The sequence below is a fragment of the Dermacentor andersoni genome, chromosome 11 (assembly GCF_023375885.2).
Source record: "Dermacentor andersoni chromosome 11, qqDerAnde1_hic_scaffold, whole genome shotgun sequence".
Lineage (NCBI taxonomy): Eukaryota > Metazoa > Arthropoda > Arachnida > Ixodida > Ixodidae > Dermacentor > Dermacentor andersoni.
This window is the reverse complement of record NC_092824.1, coordinates 90,463,233-90,480,236: the sequence shown is the minus strand read 5'-3', so window position 1 is coordinate 90,480,236 and position 17,004 is coordinate 90,463,233. Positions and strand designations below refer to the sequence as shown.

At 42.4% G+C, this 17,004-nt stretch overlaps 1 protein-coding gene across 1 annotated transcript; it reads right to left on the bottom strand.

Annotated features, from left to right (window-relative positions):
• Positions 1-1,350: 1,350 nt before the first annotated feature.
• LOC126539028 (E3 SUMO-protein ligase PIAS3-like) lies at positions 1,351-16,937 on the bottom strand. The gene is made up of 3 exons (XM_050185722.3): positions 16,644-16,937; positions 6,471-6,990; positions 1,351-2,329 (listed from the first exon to the last, which is right to left on the bottom strand). The coding sequence occupies exons 2-3, from the start codon at positions 6,945-6,947 to the stop codon at positions 1,952-1,954; spliced, it is 855 nt and encodes a 284-aa protein (XP_050041679.1). The 5' UTR covers positions 6,948-6,990; positions 16,644-16,937; the 3' UTR covers positions 1,351-1,951.
• Between the last annotated feature and the right edge of the window lie 67 nt (positions 16,938-17,004).

The window sequence follows — 17,004 nt, the reverse complement described above, 5'->3', positions numbered from 1 at the left end:
GTTATATTGCTATCAAAATAAAACTGGTTTTTTAAATTCAACCTGCATGATGCTTCTCAAAGAGAATGACCTGTGTTTACAAATTTTACCGCCATACAATTTAACTCGATTAACGGCCAGGACTTCAATCAGTTGAAATGGGCTGCTGCCTTTTGTACGTCAGTGAGGTCTCAAAAGCTTTATTCAATATGGCAGAGACTTTAAAAACAAAAATTCAATAAAACAATGACATACTTACTTTGTAAAAAATGACATGTTAAATGTATTTGTCAATTATTACAAGTACATTTATAGATCAAATATTTAGCCTTGTTGAGCACCCCTAGCCGAAATAAACATGAATTAAAGAATCCGAACAGATTACATTAATATTTTGGGACTGATTGTGCTTCATGAAACAAAATATGCACTTTATAGACTGGAAGTAGCTGCCAACTAGGAAAGCGTAACTTAAGAAAGCAGCAAACACCTGATTTGTGTTTGATCATGCAGCTTTTGTTTCACAGACGCAAACAAAAAAAGCCATGCATGTATGGTTGAACCTGTGACAAGCAGGGCCTTCTGTGAACGGAACAGTTCAAAGAGTAATGACGGCCGCCATGCGAAGTACCTTGCTTTCACTGATTTTGCCAAGGACAGTGGCGGCAATATGCCGGTAGGCACTTCGCTGATATCCTCACCCAAAGCAATATTGTACTTGCAGTTTTTTGTAGACATTCACTTCTTGCAGAGTGATGGAGATTGCAAGCACCAGCGGGTAATTAAATATCGTATACACGTGTGCCGACGAACAGTTCGTGTGGGTTTAGGCCATCGCACAATTCCGCCTTTTCTTTATAGCAATCCCATGCTGGCTACAAAAGCCCTTCCATGTACGAAGGGGGAAATTCGAGGCTTTTTACCTTTTGCCATCACACAGCTCCGAGGACCATAAACGAGCAGCGTGCAGGCATCGAAGCGAATGCCGAACACAGAACAGAGAGCCTTAACGCAAAAGTGGGGTGTCAGCAGAGCTGAAATATTGATTTGATGTTGTTTTCTCTAAGAGTACTACACCCAGGGGGCTGGTTGTACTAGCGGGCTGGTTGTACTAGCGGACTTGTTGTACTAGTGGCACTGTTTAAAGGCTCTCAGCTTACAGGTATCATGTTGGAAAAGGTGGCGAACGAGAAGAGAGAATGAAGAGAAAAAAATCAAGGTAAGACTGCAGTCATAATCCTGGTTGCTTTGCTAAACGCCCGGCATTAGTAACTCTAAACAACAGAACTTTTGAAACAAATGTCAGTGAAAAACCTCAAATGGTTTGGTTCGATAGATGGTCCCATAGAGCCTTAGAGGAAATTGTGTGGCTTTGGAGCACAAATATATTTTATTGACATAAAATGCATAAAATCTGTCGATAAAAACCGCTGAAAAGATTTAAAAATACACGAAAGTACAGTCGAGCGCCTGTACCGTGAACGATTCCGCAACGAAATGACTTGTATAAGGTAAAAATACGTAATTCTATCTAAGTTATATTGTGAGCTGTGCGGTGCCTACCTTTACGACAAGGTGACCTGTAGAACAAATTATTTCAGAAGCCCCAAGCTTTTCGTTATAAAAGCGTTCAGCTGCATAAAATAGCACACTTTTCTAAGTTCGTAAAAAAACACTCTGAAGCACGCAGGTCATTGCTTGCAGCAGTGGGTGTCGCATTCCGTTGCAAAGGTGCAATGTTTTTCAAGGTTTCATACACCACTTCCAATTTTCATAACCACTTCTACACAGGTGGAGCAACTAACCAAGGAAGCAACTGCTAACAAAGTCAATCTTTGGCAAAAGGGAAGCACCTTGAATCACATTTGTGGCACGAATGCAGTCCCATTTTCTTCCCAGCCAACCATAGGCATAAGCCACGGGCATGCCAATATCTCACGGAACACAGGTCAATCATATAACCAAACCACCGTCAGTCCGAATCAACCGTCAAGTCAATGACGAAAGAATTGTGTAACGTTCTTTCCGTCTCCTTGACTGGACTGTCTTCAATTATGATGACGCTGTGGTCATCATAGTCTGTCACCGACGCCCAGCTGCCGTTGGGCAAAAGGTTCACAGTGCTGCACTGGTCGTCAGCCTTGCGGAGGGCGTCCAGCGTGAACAGGTCGATGCGGATGTCCTGGAGAAGGACCTGGTCGCTGCAGACAGGGCAGCGCCAGGATGGATGCAGCGTGCCTTCATTGAGGGCAAGGTAAGCGCAGGCATCGAAGCACTGTGCGTGCTGGCAGTGGGTACCACGGCAAGGGACCCGAATCTTCCTCTTGGTTAGTGGGCAGACCAGGGACACCTGCTCAACCAGAGGTGTTGCAAGCAGCAGAGTTTTAGCCTATGCGTATACACATACCTTTTTAAAGAAAGCAAATGGTTGCATTGTGTACAATGGTGTAACTATTCAGGATAAACATTGTATTGCTGAAGATTTTAGATTATAGGGTTTTACATGTCAAAACCATGACCTGATAATGAGGCATGCTGTAGCTGGGGCTACGGAATAGTTTGGACCACCTGGGGTTCTTTAAGATGCGCCTAAATTTAAGTACACGGTTTTTTCTTTTTTTCACTTTGTCCCGATCAAAATGCGATCATCGTGACCAGGATTCGATCTCGCGACCTCGTGCTTAAGCAGACTGATACCATAGTCATTAAGCAACCACGATGGGTGCTGAAGGTCCTAATTATTGTCGTCAGTGCTTTTTTTTTTCTAACCGAACTGAAAACCCATTGTGTCGCAGCCACAGCAGCGACCATGAAGTTACAACCCTTATATCAGAACCTGGTGTTGTTTCAATACTACTCAATCTGAGTGATGGTCCCAGATATAGCTTTTGAGAGGAGCAAAAGCAAGGAAATGGGAGGGGGGAGGAGAAACAAGTTTTTTTGGCAAAGAAAAAACAAAAAGATGCAGTAAAGATACCTGACAGCGTCTTTTTTTAGTTTTTTGTTTTTCAGGGAGTGGAGGGGGGCAGAATTAAAATTATGCTTAGGCAAAAACAGACTCAATAGTGGGCCAAGGCAGATTTTCGCTTTTTCCTAGGGGAGGGTTGAGTGCAAGTGGGGAGGGGAGGTAAAGGAAGAGCAAAAATTATTTCTTCTGAAGAAAGAAAGACAATAGCACTTTGTTTACAATTTGATGCATTTCTATAAACATCAGTTTATGAACCCATAGTGAACAACTTATTACCATGGTGGCATAGATCATTCGCATTCCTCAATTGTGCTTTCTTTTGCATTGCGCCCATACTATGTTGTTTCTCGACTTAAAACACTGTGGCGAAGCCTTGTGCCAGAACTTCGGTAGCATAATGCAATGCAAATCTTCCTCACTATCTGTGAGCTGTTGATTGACTTGGCATCCATCCGTCTTTGCAAAATATGTCTTTGAAAGGAACTTTGAAAGATCACGGCTTTGTGGTCAGTCAACACACTCTGTAATCCTCATCATGTGGCACTTATCATTAAATGATCACACACGAAAATCGAAGATGACGACAAATCCAAGCAGAGCTGCTTTTCGTATCGAAAGACGTCTTTGTCAGAATCACAGCATCAGGCGTGGCCATTGTGTTCGCCTTTGCAGTTCACAGAAGCATAAAGGCTAGCAGCTCCGAGAGATATAAATGCTTTCTATCGCCTAACTGCTGTTGCTGGCCTGCATTTATGCTGCTCATAATAGTGGCAAGATGTTTTGTAAAGGCACGACCACACTGGAGGAAGAATATGCGACCTCAGATAGACGGTAAAATCCTAGGAGATGCCCCATCCCCAAAAGATAACCCACCCCTGACTAAGGTCCTGGCTTTAAAAAAAATGAAAGTGAAAGTAAGCCCACAGTGAAAGTAAGCCCACCTCATATTTTTCCTAAATTTTACGGATTTTACAGTAAGTTAAAGTATGCACGAATTGGAATGAAGCGTTTAGCCACATACATACTCTGCATCACTTTAGCATATACTTTACTACGAAATTGCAAATTATTTATTTATTTAAAGACACCTTACAGGCCCCTAGAGGCATCTTGTAAGGGGAGAGAGTACAATGAAAGAGTATAACACAAAATAATTAGAATACACGTGTGAATACGTATACAAAAAATACAGGGTAAGGAATGCGCTAATATACAGTAATATAGTATTACACTATGTATAAGGAACAAAACGAACGCTTTTGAACCCGACAGCTCATTCAACAATAAAATTTCACACAGTAAAATATAATCAATAGAATTACAGAGCGAGTGGGGTATAATAGAACTTGAAAACAGCGTATGCTTCAGCATTCAGCATATACTCCCCCAACTTGCTTAATGAGGCTACACAGTATTCAAATTTTGCAGCTCGGACGAAAAATTCAGACTGAAGTTTCTTTTTCAGCTTGAGCATGTTAAACTGGCTTTAAACCTTGATGATTACATTTCACCTCTCATATCGAAGACAACAAAGCATCATCACACTGAGTCCCTTACCCCATTCAAAACTAGGACAAATGTCTTTGAAGTAAAGGTATGCATTGTAAATGAGTGAAATGTTCTCCCGCTGGCCTCGTCACTGAGCACTGAAGCGATCAAACACCTGGTTGTTTAGGGCATTGTAATACTTTCCTTCTACTTTGGTGTTGTATTGTTTGTTTTAGTTGTATAGTGCGAATATTACAACTCTTTTTTTTTTCTAGGCTTGCTATTGCAGAACCCTGATATTGTTTCTGCTGCAGTATGTGATATAGTTTGTATTGTGATTTACATTTTTTTGTGTACTTTCTCTCACTTGTTAAATGCAACTACGTATTACTACTCCTGCTAGGGCTCACTCTAGGGCCTGCAATATTCTGTAAATAAATGAAATCAAATAAATAAATATTGCATTTTACAGAGTACCAAAACAACAGAGACATGGAGGGCAGCAGCAGCTATGGCAGTGACATCTTGTGGTATTTTGTTAAAGCACAAAGCATCAGAAACATTATAGTGCTTCCTGCTGTTTCAAGTTATAAGAGGCAGTAGTGTCATACCTGCCAACCTGTGAACATGAAAAATTGCAAAATCCCGCGGACGTGACATTGATAGGGCAGGAGGCAATAGCACACATATTTTTAACATTTGCCCTGAGCAAAAGCCTTTAGCAGGAAGCGAGCATGAAGTGCCAAAGTTGGTTGTGTTCGGAGATTTTGTTCGCGGATCTATTGTTCAAATTAGCAGAAAGATTATCTTACATGAGGAAACTTGATTAGTTTTTTTTTAAATGCTCTTAACCTTTTTTATCTCTACACACATGTTGAAAATTTGGGATTCTCTTGTTGAACCAATTCACGCAAAAACTTAATTTTTCTTGCATTTTTAAGAGTGGAACAGATTGCCTAAGGAAATTGTATCTTTTATGTCCAATTAGTTATTTGCGTCACAACTATTAAGTTTTTTTGCTGCTTGTCACAACTGTTTAGATGTCGCCTGCTCTGCTTGTGTTTAACAAATCATGCCTTCTCCCCAACTGTGATGGCACTCTATGGCTTTGTAGGTAGAGATAAATAAATAAATAAATATATATATATACATATGCTGAAATCCATGCACTGCTGATGGCATGTACCAGTTTAGTACCACCTGTGTGCATTGTTAACAATTGCATTGCCATGTTTCAGAGCAGTGATCAGACCAGACACATCAGTGACACTAGAAACAGGAACACTGCTTCCGACAAGTGTCATTGCTATTATGTACTGTATCAGCATAAATTAAAAAGTGAACAACCTCGAGACTACTACAATGTTTAGTTCCATTCTCGAGTTCATTTGCATTTTTAACAGTGGCTTTATTCACAGCCTCCAAAATGTGTAGCCTTGAAACTACTATTCCATACTTAGAAATGAGCAACAGGGTGATTACAGGTCGCACGTCCATATAATTACGCATAACATGCAATCTGATCAGATTTTTCCTGTTGCCGTTTAAATTTATTCTAGTGGCACATATTGGTCATGCACCAGTGTTAAAGAGACGTTTTCTGTTGCACATATTTTTGAAGGGTGCCTCTGTAAATCTGTAAACCATTTACTTGGGCAGATATGTGTGCAAGGCAAAGGAACATTTCCAAATGCAGCAGTTGGCATCCACTTGAAAATTGGAACAGAGCTAGAAAAAGGTAACTCGCACGGTTTCCTCAGGGATAAGGAACATTCGTCGGGGAAGCTGCTCTGTATGGAGCGACCATTGCAATATAGCTGCGGTTCCAATTTCGATAACTGCGCCAAGGTGAGTCGTAAACCTGAATGGGTTTTGTTTCTAGCCCGATGACACTTTCAGGAGCATGCCAAATGTCCCTCACATAAAATACATGTGAAAACGAGCTAGCCGTTTAGCCACATGGATAAATAATGCTGTAGTGATGACACAACACTCGTGCTACCCACTGCACATGTTGGCAAGATAAAGGACGCACCTGGAAGTTCTCCACGATGGTCTCGTCTGCTTCGGCAAAATGAGCTTTCACAAGTGCTTCCGTGTTCTCCCGCCTGATGGTGTAAGGCGAACCTTCGTCGAACGAGGACAGCAGCTCGTCCTCGGTGACCTTCGCAGCTTCCACAACGCGCACCCCCACCTTCGTCGGGATGGCCTCGTCCCATATCGCAAAGCAGTTCTTCACAGTGTGGCTGAGAAGCGGCGAGATGTTCACCATTGTGAATGGCATGTTGTAGTATGCATGACCGTTTAGGAGCAGGCTGGCTGTGCGACCGCCCAGAGACGAGTGTTCCACAACTGGTGCGAAGCAGATAAGCAGCAGTGACGCAGAACCCGCACTTTGGCTTTGTGCAGGGTATGACCCACAGTTAAAGTAAAGGCCCTTGTCTTCGGGTGATGGGATTGCCACAAGCGGCACTTGCCGTAGGGGGCGGTAGAACGGTTGGCGCGGTAGCATCACGCTGGAGCCAGATCTGGTGAAATGCCGTGATTGGTGCAGACTGCATGCAGAGAGGTCAGAGGAGAAAGTAGGCTGTAGAGGGTATTCTAGACACTTACAATTTGCTCAGAAAAGGTAATTAAGGTACTGCGTACTGTGCAAAAAAACTAACCAAGCACTGTCATTTGGAGAAGTACTTGAGTAGAATACTAGCTACTGTTACTTTCAAATTACTTGCAAGCCACCCCATTCCTAAGGAATAATCAAATCCAACACTACTCAAATGGCCTCAAAAAGAGCTTTCTTTTTTCGTTCTTTCGAAATTTGAGTAGCACAGATTGCTCCTGCAGTTTATAACAAGCTGTCATAGAATATTGGCATAGATGACAGTTAAGCTTCTACAGATGCACAATATCAAGGCTAGAGGTTAAAACTGCGTGGTACTGTAAAAGATTTTAAAAAGCATTTTAAACTAGAAACTTAAATTACCATACATGTCAACCTGAGAACATCAAAATTCGTTGAAATACGACAGACATGGCGAAGAAGGGGAGAACAGCAGGCAATAAAAAAAAGATTACCCTAAGCACACACCTTTTATGGCATACACAGACACTTACATTTAATGCAACACAGAAGTGCAGGAGCAAACTTCGAAAAGCAGATATTTAAGAGCAACACACAGTTTTTAGATTGCAGTGACTTTTTCAGTGACACTGCTGTTGTCGATTGCACCTGCTCTACTAACTTGTTTAAATAAGCTTTCTCAAAGCAAGTACCACTTTAACAACCTTTTAATGCCTTCCGATGGAAGCTATGGAGACAAATGAGCAAAATGTTTTCGGGAACAGAAATTATTTGCCTTAAAACTCAACACGACATTCATATAATCATAGATCGGACTGAAATTCATAAACTTCACGGAAAATTTGGAAGAGTTGGCAGGTAGTGGTTACACTGCGAAATAAGACTGTCTCTGTTTCATTGCCCATTCTTTTCCCTTACCACTCTTGCTGACCAATACCGAGTCACCATTGAGATGGAAAGTAGTGTGTCTGGCAGGCCTTTGCTCATGTTAGGAAATTCTTTCTCTGCGCCTTATTACATTATTACAAGGCAATAGGCAGTGGTAGAGTTGTACATGCTTCCTACTATTTTATTTGGAAGCAAAGGTTTGGGAACATCAAGCATCCTCGTATGTGACCAATTTGTGAAGTTGTGACACATCTCCAGAAGCACTACAACCAGGAAAGCATCCACTTACTCATGGCACATCAGCGATCCCAAACTTATCAGAAAATTGTCTGAAACAAGTTATTCAATCGTAATCCAAGTCAATCAGACAATGCTCTAGGGCTTTGCGGTCTGCTGGCTGCATCTAGCTGCACAATGGGCGCATTTTCTGGCATCTTTATTTTTATGTGATCTACAGTTGCGAGCCATTGGTGTTGTAGACCAATGGCGACAAGAAAAATATTTTCTTCACAGCCTTCTCATGCCAGATGAAATCATGTGGTACAACCAACCAATGCAAGTATTGAAGCAGAAGTGAACACATTTGGGATGGTCGGTTCACGATGCGGTCAGAAACAGTGTGAAAGAAAAGGATGCATTCAGCAGCTGAAGAAATGGCGTGACCAGCCCTACTAGTGTGCCCTGGTGCAAAATTAATTTGGCATTGTTTGTTCTCAGAAGTACATGATAACTAAAATGACTGCAAAATGGAATGCTTTATCACAGCGCTAGCAATATTATGCTAACTTAAGTCGCACATTACGTTGGCCATGATCACAGCGCCGCGTTACAGATGCCTTATCAGCTGCAAAAAGTGAATGAAATAGCCACTCTGTGATAATGCCACCCAACAAGGTTTTTTGGGTACATTGCAGGGCCTCTTTAAGGGGGAACGTGGGTTCTAGAGACCAAAATAAAAAAGCACAAACATTTTTTTGAAAGTTTTATTTATGAATTCTTACAGCCACCCTTGCACATCTATACTTCATTTTATACTGCCAAGATCGCTATTTTAGCCACAATATAATTTTACATTAGGTATATACGAGCCAAATTTTAACAGAAGCTGATGCGGAAACAGCACCTTTTTTTTAAACATGTTTTTTGGTCACTTTAGGTTTTTTGAAGAGCTACCTCATGATCCAGAACAGCTAGAGTTACAATCCTTTTTTTTTAAGGGGCCCTGAAATGCCTTTTTAACATAGTAAAGAAACATTGCCAATCTGTTAGCAAGGCCATTTGTGAAAATGCGAGGCAAATATTATTGCACTGCATGCAGCAGGGAATTTACAAACTTGTGTTCAAAGCAGTGAACAGGCGCTTGCCCTCGCATCTGCAATGTCGTCACTGAAAGCTGATAGCAAGCAGTTGGCTGACCAAAGCTGCTGCCCAATTTTGTGATCGCGAGGACATTCTCAGTTAATAGACAATTGCTCATTTTTAGTTAAATAAATGAGAAATATATGTCTGCCTGCATCTCAAAAAGGCAGAAAAAAGTTATTTCATATTTGCACGGGGTGTAGCTGGCCCAGTGCTGGGTGTAGCATGGCCTCCAAGATGGCAGCAGCATGCTATGTAGCGCAGTCTAGCGTGGCTGCCACGGGTGCCATTAACGAGCCTTTTGGCATGGCAAGTCCACTTATAGTTGAAGGATTCGAAAAATTTTGCACCATAATATACGTGGGACAATGTACTTTAATAGTAAGGCTATTCTATGATTAGTTGAGAAAAGTGTTTCGGGGGCCACTTTAACATGAAGCTCAATCACTATACCGGGTAGTGCTGGAAGCTAATTTTCACTCTCCTGCCCATATAATTTTAACATGCGATTCTTCCTCGCAAAAGTCGTGGTATAAACACTGAACTTTAATCGACAGAATGATTATGGTTTCATTTAAAAACTGCTTCCAGCACTGCACTTATTGCATATTCAGTATCTACCCCTCCAAATATATTAGTTTTCTGCCGAGTAGTTATTTCCCCACTGTGTTCATGAACAGTAGAGTGGTAGCTTTATGTACCTCCTGAACTAACTGACATACCAGAAAAATTATTGCATATCTGAAATGTATTGATGTCTGTTCCTATAAATGTTCATATTCTTATCGCTTTCTTTCCCTCACCCCCTTTCTGTCCCTTGCCTTTTCTGGGTAAGTGCTTTATATGAGGGGAGATCAAAAAAGTTCTGCAATTTGGCTGTGACCAAACATCTGACAGTGATCTACCTCTACCTTTTGTTTAGGTCATCTCTGCAGCCTAGCAAGTTCTGAATAACAAGCCTTCCAGTTCGTTACTTGATCTGCATCAGACAGACGAGCATGGCGTCCTCCCACGATTTCAAGCTCAAGTACCGGAGTGTTATCAAATTTTTGTGTGAAGAAGGAAGTTTCACCAAAGAAATCCAAAGTAGGATGGTGAATGTGTATGCCACTGAATGTCCTTCATATGCTACAGTGACTCGGTGGTTCAATGAGCTTAAACGTGGCCGCGTGCGTGGAAGACGACCAAAGGTCAGGGCGGCAAACCACTTCATCCGATTTGGACCATTCAGCCTCAGCACAGAGCCTTATCATGAATAATCGCCGAATCAAGGTTTTCAAAGATGCTGGAGAATTGAACATTTCTTATGGCAGTGCTTTCACTATCATCCACAATGTTTTGGGTGTGTCAGAGGTCTCAGCATGACGGGTGAAACGGAACCTCTCAGTGCAAGATCGACACCACCACGTGCTTTCATCAAGGGAACTTTTGCACCTCTATTCAAGCGACCCAGAAGATTTTTCTCTCCAACCTTGTGACTGGGGATGAGATGTGGCTGTATCAGTGGGACCCAGAAACAAAACGGCAGTCTATGCAGTGAAGGCATTCAGGGTCCCCAGTTTCTATTATCACTTGGCCCACCTACGTGAAGCGCCAAGATGCATGGCCAAAACTGCAAGAATCACCGCTGCAGTTGGCTTGCTTCCTTAGACCACTGCCGGTGCGCAACCAGTTGAAACTCGACGTTTCCTTTGGGTCGAGTACTATGAAAGGCACACTGGCTGTTCTGGGTAGTTCCAGGCCAAACCTGTCTGGCCAGGACATCATAGGAGTGCTTAACCTTCTGGGAGAGCCAGTGCCCAGCTCAACAGATGAAGACGAGATTTCAACCAGTAACGAAGCTGGCAGTGCCATTGAAGGCCTGTTAGAAACGTTTTCAGACTTGTTTCAACCAGAGCTAGGGCTCATGAGGGCGCTGCCTGCCCATTTGCCTTCGCGTGATGATGCTGTTCCCCGCTTCTGCAAGGCACAGGAGGCGCCACATGCATTGCACTCTAAGGTCGAGGCCAAAACTGATCGGTTAGCTGAGAGTGGAATTTTTGCCCCAGTTCGGGGTGCGGCTGAACCGGGATAAGTCTAGATTTTGTCATAATCAGGCTGTGTTTTTGGGTTACAAAATTAGCGATAAATGTCTTCATGCCAAAACAGAAAATCTGGATGCTATTCTGGAAGTGGACACACTTGGGGGAGTGCCTGAGTTAAGGTCAGTTTTTGGTCTTGTCACTTATTACCAAAAGTTTCTACCCAAGGCAGCCACGATTGTTGCACCTTCGTATGAACTTTTCCACTCAAGGATGGAGTGGAAGTGGGGCATTGCCCAGCAGCAGGCCTTCGAAGAGGTCAAAGCATTGGTAAGAAAAGCAGAGTTCCTTGTCTATTACGACCCAGACAAACCTTTGGGACTGGAATGTGACTCTTCAGAAGTCAACATTGGCGCTGTTCTGTCTCGGGACACAGCTAAGGGGACAAGGCAACCCATCGGCTTCGACTCCTACATACTCACAGCTGCAGAGCAGTACTATTCTCAGCTTGAAAAGGAAGCCCTGGCATTAGCGTTCAGAGGGGCAAAATTCCGGGCATATGTGTTGCGTCAGACATTCGCACTCCTGAGTGATCACAGGTCCTCAATCAGCCTCTTCAATCCCGACAAGCCTATTCCAGCCATGGCCGCTGCCTGGATACAATGGTGGGCCCTCTACCTGCCTGAGCACCTACTCGTACATCACCAAGTTCAAGAGTGGCAAGTTGAACAAAGGAATTCTAAGAAATACATCCTGGGAATGCCAAATGAACACTATTGCTATAACCAGATGTGTAACCAAGGTTGGTTGCTCCACACAAGGTTAACCCTTGCCACCTGGAAAGATGGAAATGAGAAGTGAATAGAAAACAGGAAAGATAGAAAGTGATAGAGGAAAAGAAAAGTAGCAGAGAAAGACAGAAAACGTAACTGCCGATTTTATCCGAGTGGGTCAGTCCGGGGTTGCCGTCTACGTGAAGTGGAGGCCAAATAAGTGTCTTGCCTCTGTTGAGGAGCTATAGAATTCTAAACACCTGGCATCAAAACCCCCAGGTTCCCCCTTTCCCTGCACACAGCTAAGCTGCACACGGCGACATGTGGGAGGGTCCAGCTCCCATGTGCTTGGGTCCGTGGTGTTGCAACCCACCAAACGCCTGCTCATGCAAATGCCCCGGCGGGGAACATTTTCTTATCTCTGCGACATTTGGCGATCACAGTAAGCTGTGCCACTGGTGTGCAATTTGTTCATTGATGTGCCTAAAATGCAAAATTGCTGAATGTATTATTCAGAATGATTGTATAGAAAAAAAAATCTTATTCCATGATCTGCGTGCTGCATGGTGCAGAATAATATCTGACTCATGTTTTCACGGAAACATTGTCTACAGATTGCAAAAAATGTCTCATGTTCAAAAAGTATATCTTTAAAGAAATATGCCTCACAGAGGAGAAATAGAGTGAAACATGATTTCAACTGATCGTTTCTCAATGCACACTAGAGCACATCATATACGCATTTGTTTTGGTGTGAAACAGCACTTGACTTGTGCATAAACTACATGAAGAGTATACAACTAAGGTCAAACAATACCAAAAAAGTTAAGCAGGTTGACTTATGAACACTGTCTCAGACAATCTATTTTTTTTATTTCAGACGTACTGCCAATCCCAACAGGGATTTTAGCAGGGAAGGGCATGCATATAATATGCATATTACACAAGTGTAAAATGGTTGAACGTGTCACAAATAAGAGTTTCAAGTGATTACAAAAGGGTTGTGTTGCACGTACAATCATTTAACAAGCACATATGGTATAACATGTATAATGCATGAAGCTTTCAGTACGGGCCATAATTAAAAAGAGAATGCATGTAATGAATGAACAGGTCGTACAGGATTTAATCAACTTCTTTATACAAAGGAAACAGTAAGGTTAGAACTTTATAAAATAGTTTACATTCGGGAAACACGTAGGTAGTTTTCAAGTAGATAGGAAATTATCTTAGTTACTGCAAGTACTAGCTATATATGTAGGCAGGCTATTCTATTCCCTTATGGCCTGGGAAAAAAGGAAAACTTAAAGCAGTTTGTTTTGAACTGGTATTCCTAAAGAAATTGGGGGTGTTAGGATGTGAGGGTCTAGTTTCTGGGTTAGATAGGTATTTGGTGCTGTCAATACGAAGTGCATTATTAAAAAGTTGAAACATCATTCCCTGGCGTGTGAGTTTGGCAACGGAGGGTTGGTATTCCAGCTTTTTTAATTAGTTCAGAGGGGGAGTCAGAGTGTGGCATTTGTTAAAAATAAACCTTACTGCTTTTCTTTGCACACTCCCTAGTTTATTATTTAGTTACTTGTGGATGGGAACCAAACGACACTAGCATACTCAAGTACTGGTCTAACAAATGTGTTATAAGCAAGAAGCTTTTTTGGGTGAGGTGCTGAGTGAAGACGCCTTTTCAGGAAGAATAGCCGTTGTATTGCAGATGACATTGCATGATTTACGTGTGCCTCACGCCTCAAGTCACCTGATATGATTAGTCCAAGATACGTGTGTTCTTTAACTGGGGTTAGTTGGGTGTCGCCGTGTGTGTAAGAAAGCTCTGATATAATGTTTTTTCTGGTTACTCTAAGTAAAGCTGATTTACCTATATTTAATGTCATTTGCCATTCCATGCACCTTTGCCATACTGATTTTAGATTGTTTTCAAGGGTTAGGTGGTCGATGACACAGTTAATTTCTTTATATACTATCAATCGTTGGCAAAAAGCTGAATGATAGTCTTAATAGACGGGGGCAGATCATTATAAAAATAAGAAATAAAATTGGAGCCGAGACACTACCCTGAGGCACACCTGATGTAACTTGGGTTACTTAAGATTTTTGGTAATTCATTTCAACACACTGTGTACAGTTTGTTAGGTAAGCACTGATCCAGTCACCAATTGGTCCTTTACCAAATATTGATTCAATTTTTATAGTTAGCTTTTTACGGGACACCCGATCAAATTCTTTGGAGAAGTCAAGTAGAATTAGATCTATCTGTTTTTGGTTGTCAATGGCTTGTTACACTTCGTGTATTAATTCAGTTAATTGAGTTACTGTAGGAAGACCTTCGCAGAAACCTTGCTAGAATGGCGACAGAAAGTGTTTTTCTTCGATGTAGGTAGTAACGTGTTTAAAGATGATGTGCTCAAGCAACTTGCATATTGTACTAGTTAGTGAAATAGGGCAGAAATTAAAAGTGTCAGTTTTGTTACCTCCTTTGTGAATTGGGATTACCTTAGCCATTTTCCATTCGCTTTGGAGAGAAAATGTTGTTAATGATTTGTTAAATATTAAAAATAAATATCTGGCCATCCATTCAGCATACCGCAATCACAACACCGGGGATTCCAACACTATCGTGGCTCCGAATGTAGCTCCAAGCCTCGGCTTGGTTCAAAAGCAGTGATCTCCAGACCGCCTTGACCATACCAATGCTGGGCAAGGTTATGGGGAAGACATACCAAGGGAAACTCCAGAACCTCCTATCACAGCACTCGGCATTCCTGTTTTGCGTCGAAGCACCAGGGTGTGACGACCCGTTTTGCACTACTCGCCCTAACCACCTTAATTTCGGCCCTATATAAAGGGGGGAGGGATGCGAGATTAGTTGCCGTTCTGGCACCAAGGGGGAGTCACACTTTCGAGTGAATAAATGCAGCACACATGACCCAGCTTGGTCAGTGTGAAACCCGCCCTACTATGTGCATTCGTATCAGTCTGTCAGCCGGCATGTCCCGTAACTGTGCTGTTATCAGTTTATTATGGGAGGCAAAATTTTTTTGCATGTGAGCAGGTGTAAAAGACATCAAGTTAGCTCCTACATTCACTTGCCAGGTGCACCACTAGATAGATACAATCCATGTTTGAAAGGCTCAATTACACTGAGCATGCTGGTAACATTTCGATCAACAAGCAAAATGCTTTTTAAACTGAGCTGCATTATGTCTACATACCAAGACATCCCATGACAGGATGCATGGAATTTGTGGCAGCCTCTGTTTTGAAACATGGGCCGGTATATTGTAGCACTGCTTCTTCCTAATGCTAGTGTCCACCAGTATGTTTAGCATTCGCTAGCAGACAAGAGATGCTGGCGGAGCATCGAACGTGGTCACTCATGAACGCGAAAAGCATCGAAAGGCATTAGCATCGTAAAAGGCACAGTTACAAAACACTGGCCATGGAAATGCTCGACAGAAATGTCCGAAGCGCATGCATTAACTTGATCTGTAGTTATCCCTGCAACTCTGCAACCAATTCAGATGCTGAATAGTGAGCTTGTGCCATGCCTAAAAGCTCAAGAAAAAATGCTTTCTAGTACCTGGAAGCAATTTGAGGTGTTACTCCTGTTCCACCTACTGCAGAACTGCAATACTGCAGACTTCCTGCACACATGGTTTGACTATGAAGTCGTTTACTGCTGAAAGTAACAACTTCGCAAAGGTAATTTTCAGAAGCCCCAAATATTGCACTAAGATTTGAAATGGAGGGAAGCAGATTCCCCCATTTCGCTTATCAAGAAATTCATAAAGTGCTTATAGTCAACGCCTTGTACAGGTTCTTTTTCTTTCCCCCGTATATAAAGTCTTGCGTGCAGTAGCTGTAAATACACGATTCACAGGCACTTTCGATCGCGGATTCAGATAGAAATTCTCGACCGCGAATGGCTCCTCCCGGAAGCTTGCACAAAGGAGCCAATCGTGACCGAGACATTCGATCCCGATCGGGCTCGATTGCGATCGAAAGTTCGCCGTGTCAAACCCGTATAAGACTGTAAACTCATGTTTGGTAGGCACATCGCGTGCACGGTGGCTATGCATAGAATGCGTGACTTGGATGTTGCTTTATTCTTCCAGGCATCGCTCGTCCGGTAACTAAACATTTCACCGCATTGCTAATAAACTCGAAACTATGCCAGCATATCAGCGTGTCAAATTGCGAAACTTTCAGCAGGTAGACCATGTTAAAACAGTTCAGGTGTTGGTTGACAAGTTAGGACGTTGCAATTGTTAGGAAAACAACGCAACGCAATGGGCTGGACCTGCAGACAAGCATCGCGAAGGCTGTGCGTGAACTTGTTAGCCGTTTCTTTACCAGCACGCAACGACACAAAAGAAATTTTTTCAGTACTGACAAAAAACAACACAAAAATTAGCGTAGTCAACGGTGCATTCATCCAAATTACAAAAGCAATGAAACAGGTTTTCTAGATGTTCTCTTACGAAGTTGTATCGTAGACAGTACAACAACCAGCTTTTAAAAAGGTTTTGAAAATGACAGCATGATGCGAAGGATACTTGCGGTCCACTAACTTGAAGTGGTAAGCTGTTAACGTTTTCCTTTGCAGTTGTGGCACATTGCAAACAAAGAAACCGTCAAATATTTCCCCATCGAAAACTCTCGGAAACCGTCAGTGGAAGCCACAGGTTACCAACTGAGCTGCTAAAACCACAACTACCACCACCGCTCGCGCCTCCGCTAGAACAGGCTACAGTCGACGCGCTATCGTTTGCTAAGCTTAGCGACCTTAACAAAATCCAATCTCGAAGGCCATGCCTTAGTTCGCTGCAAAAAACCACAAGACGTCACGATTGCCATGTTTTGATTAAGTATGAATTAGGTCGTGGTTTTGATACGTTTTTTGCTTTTAGGCAAGTGCGCAGCCAAGCCCTC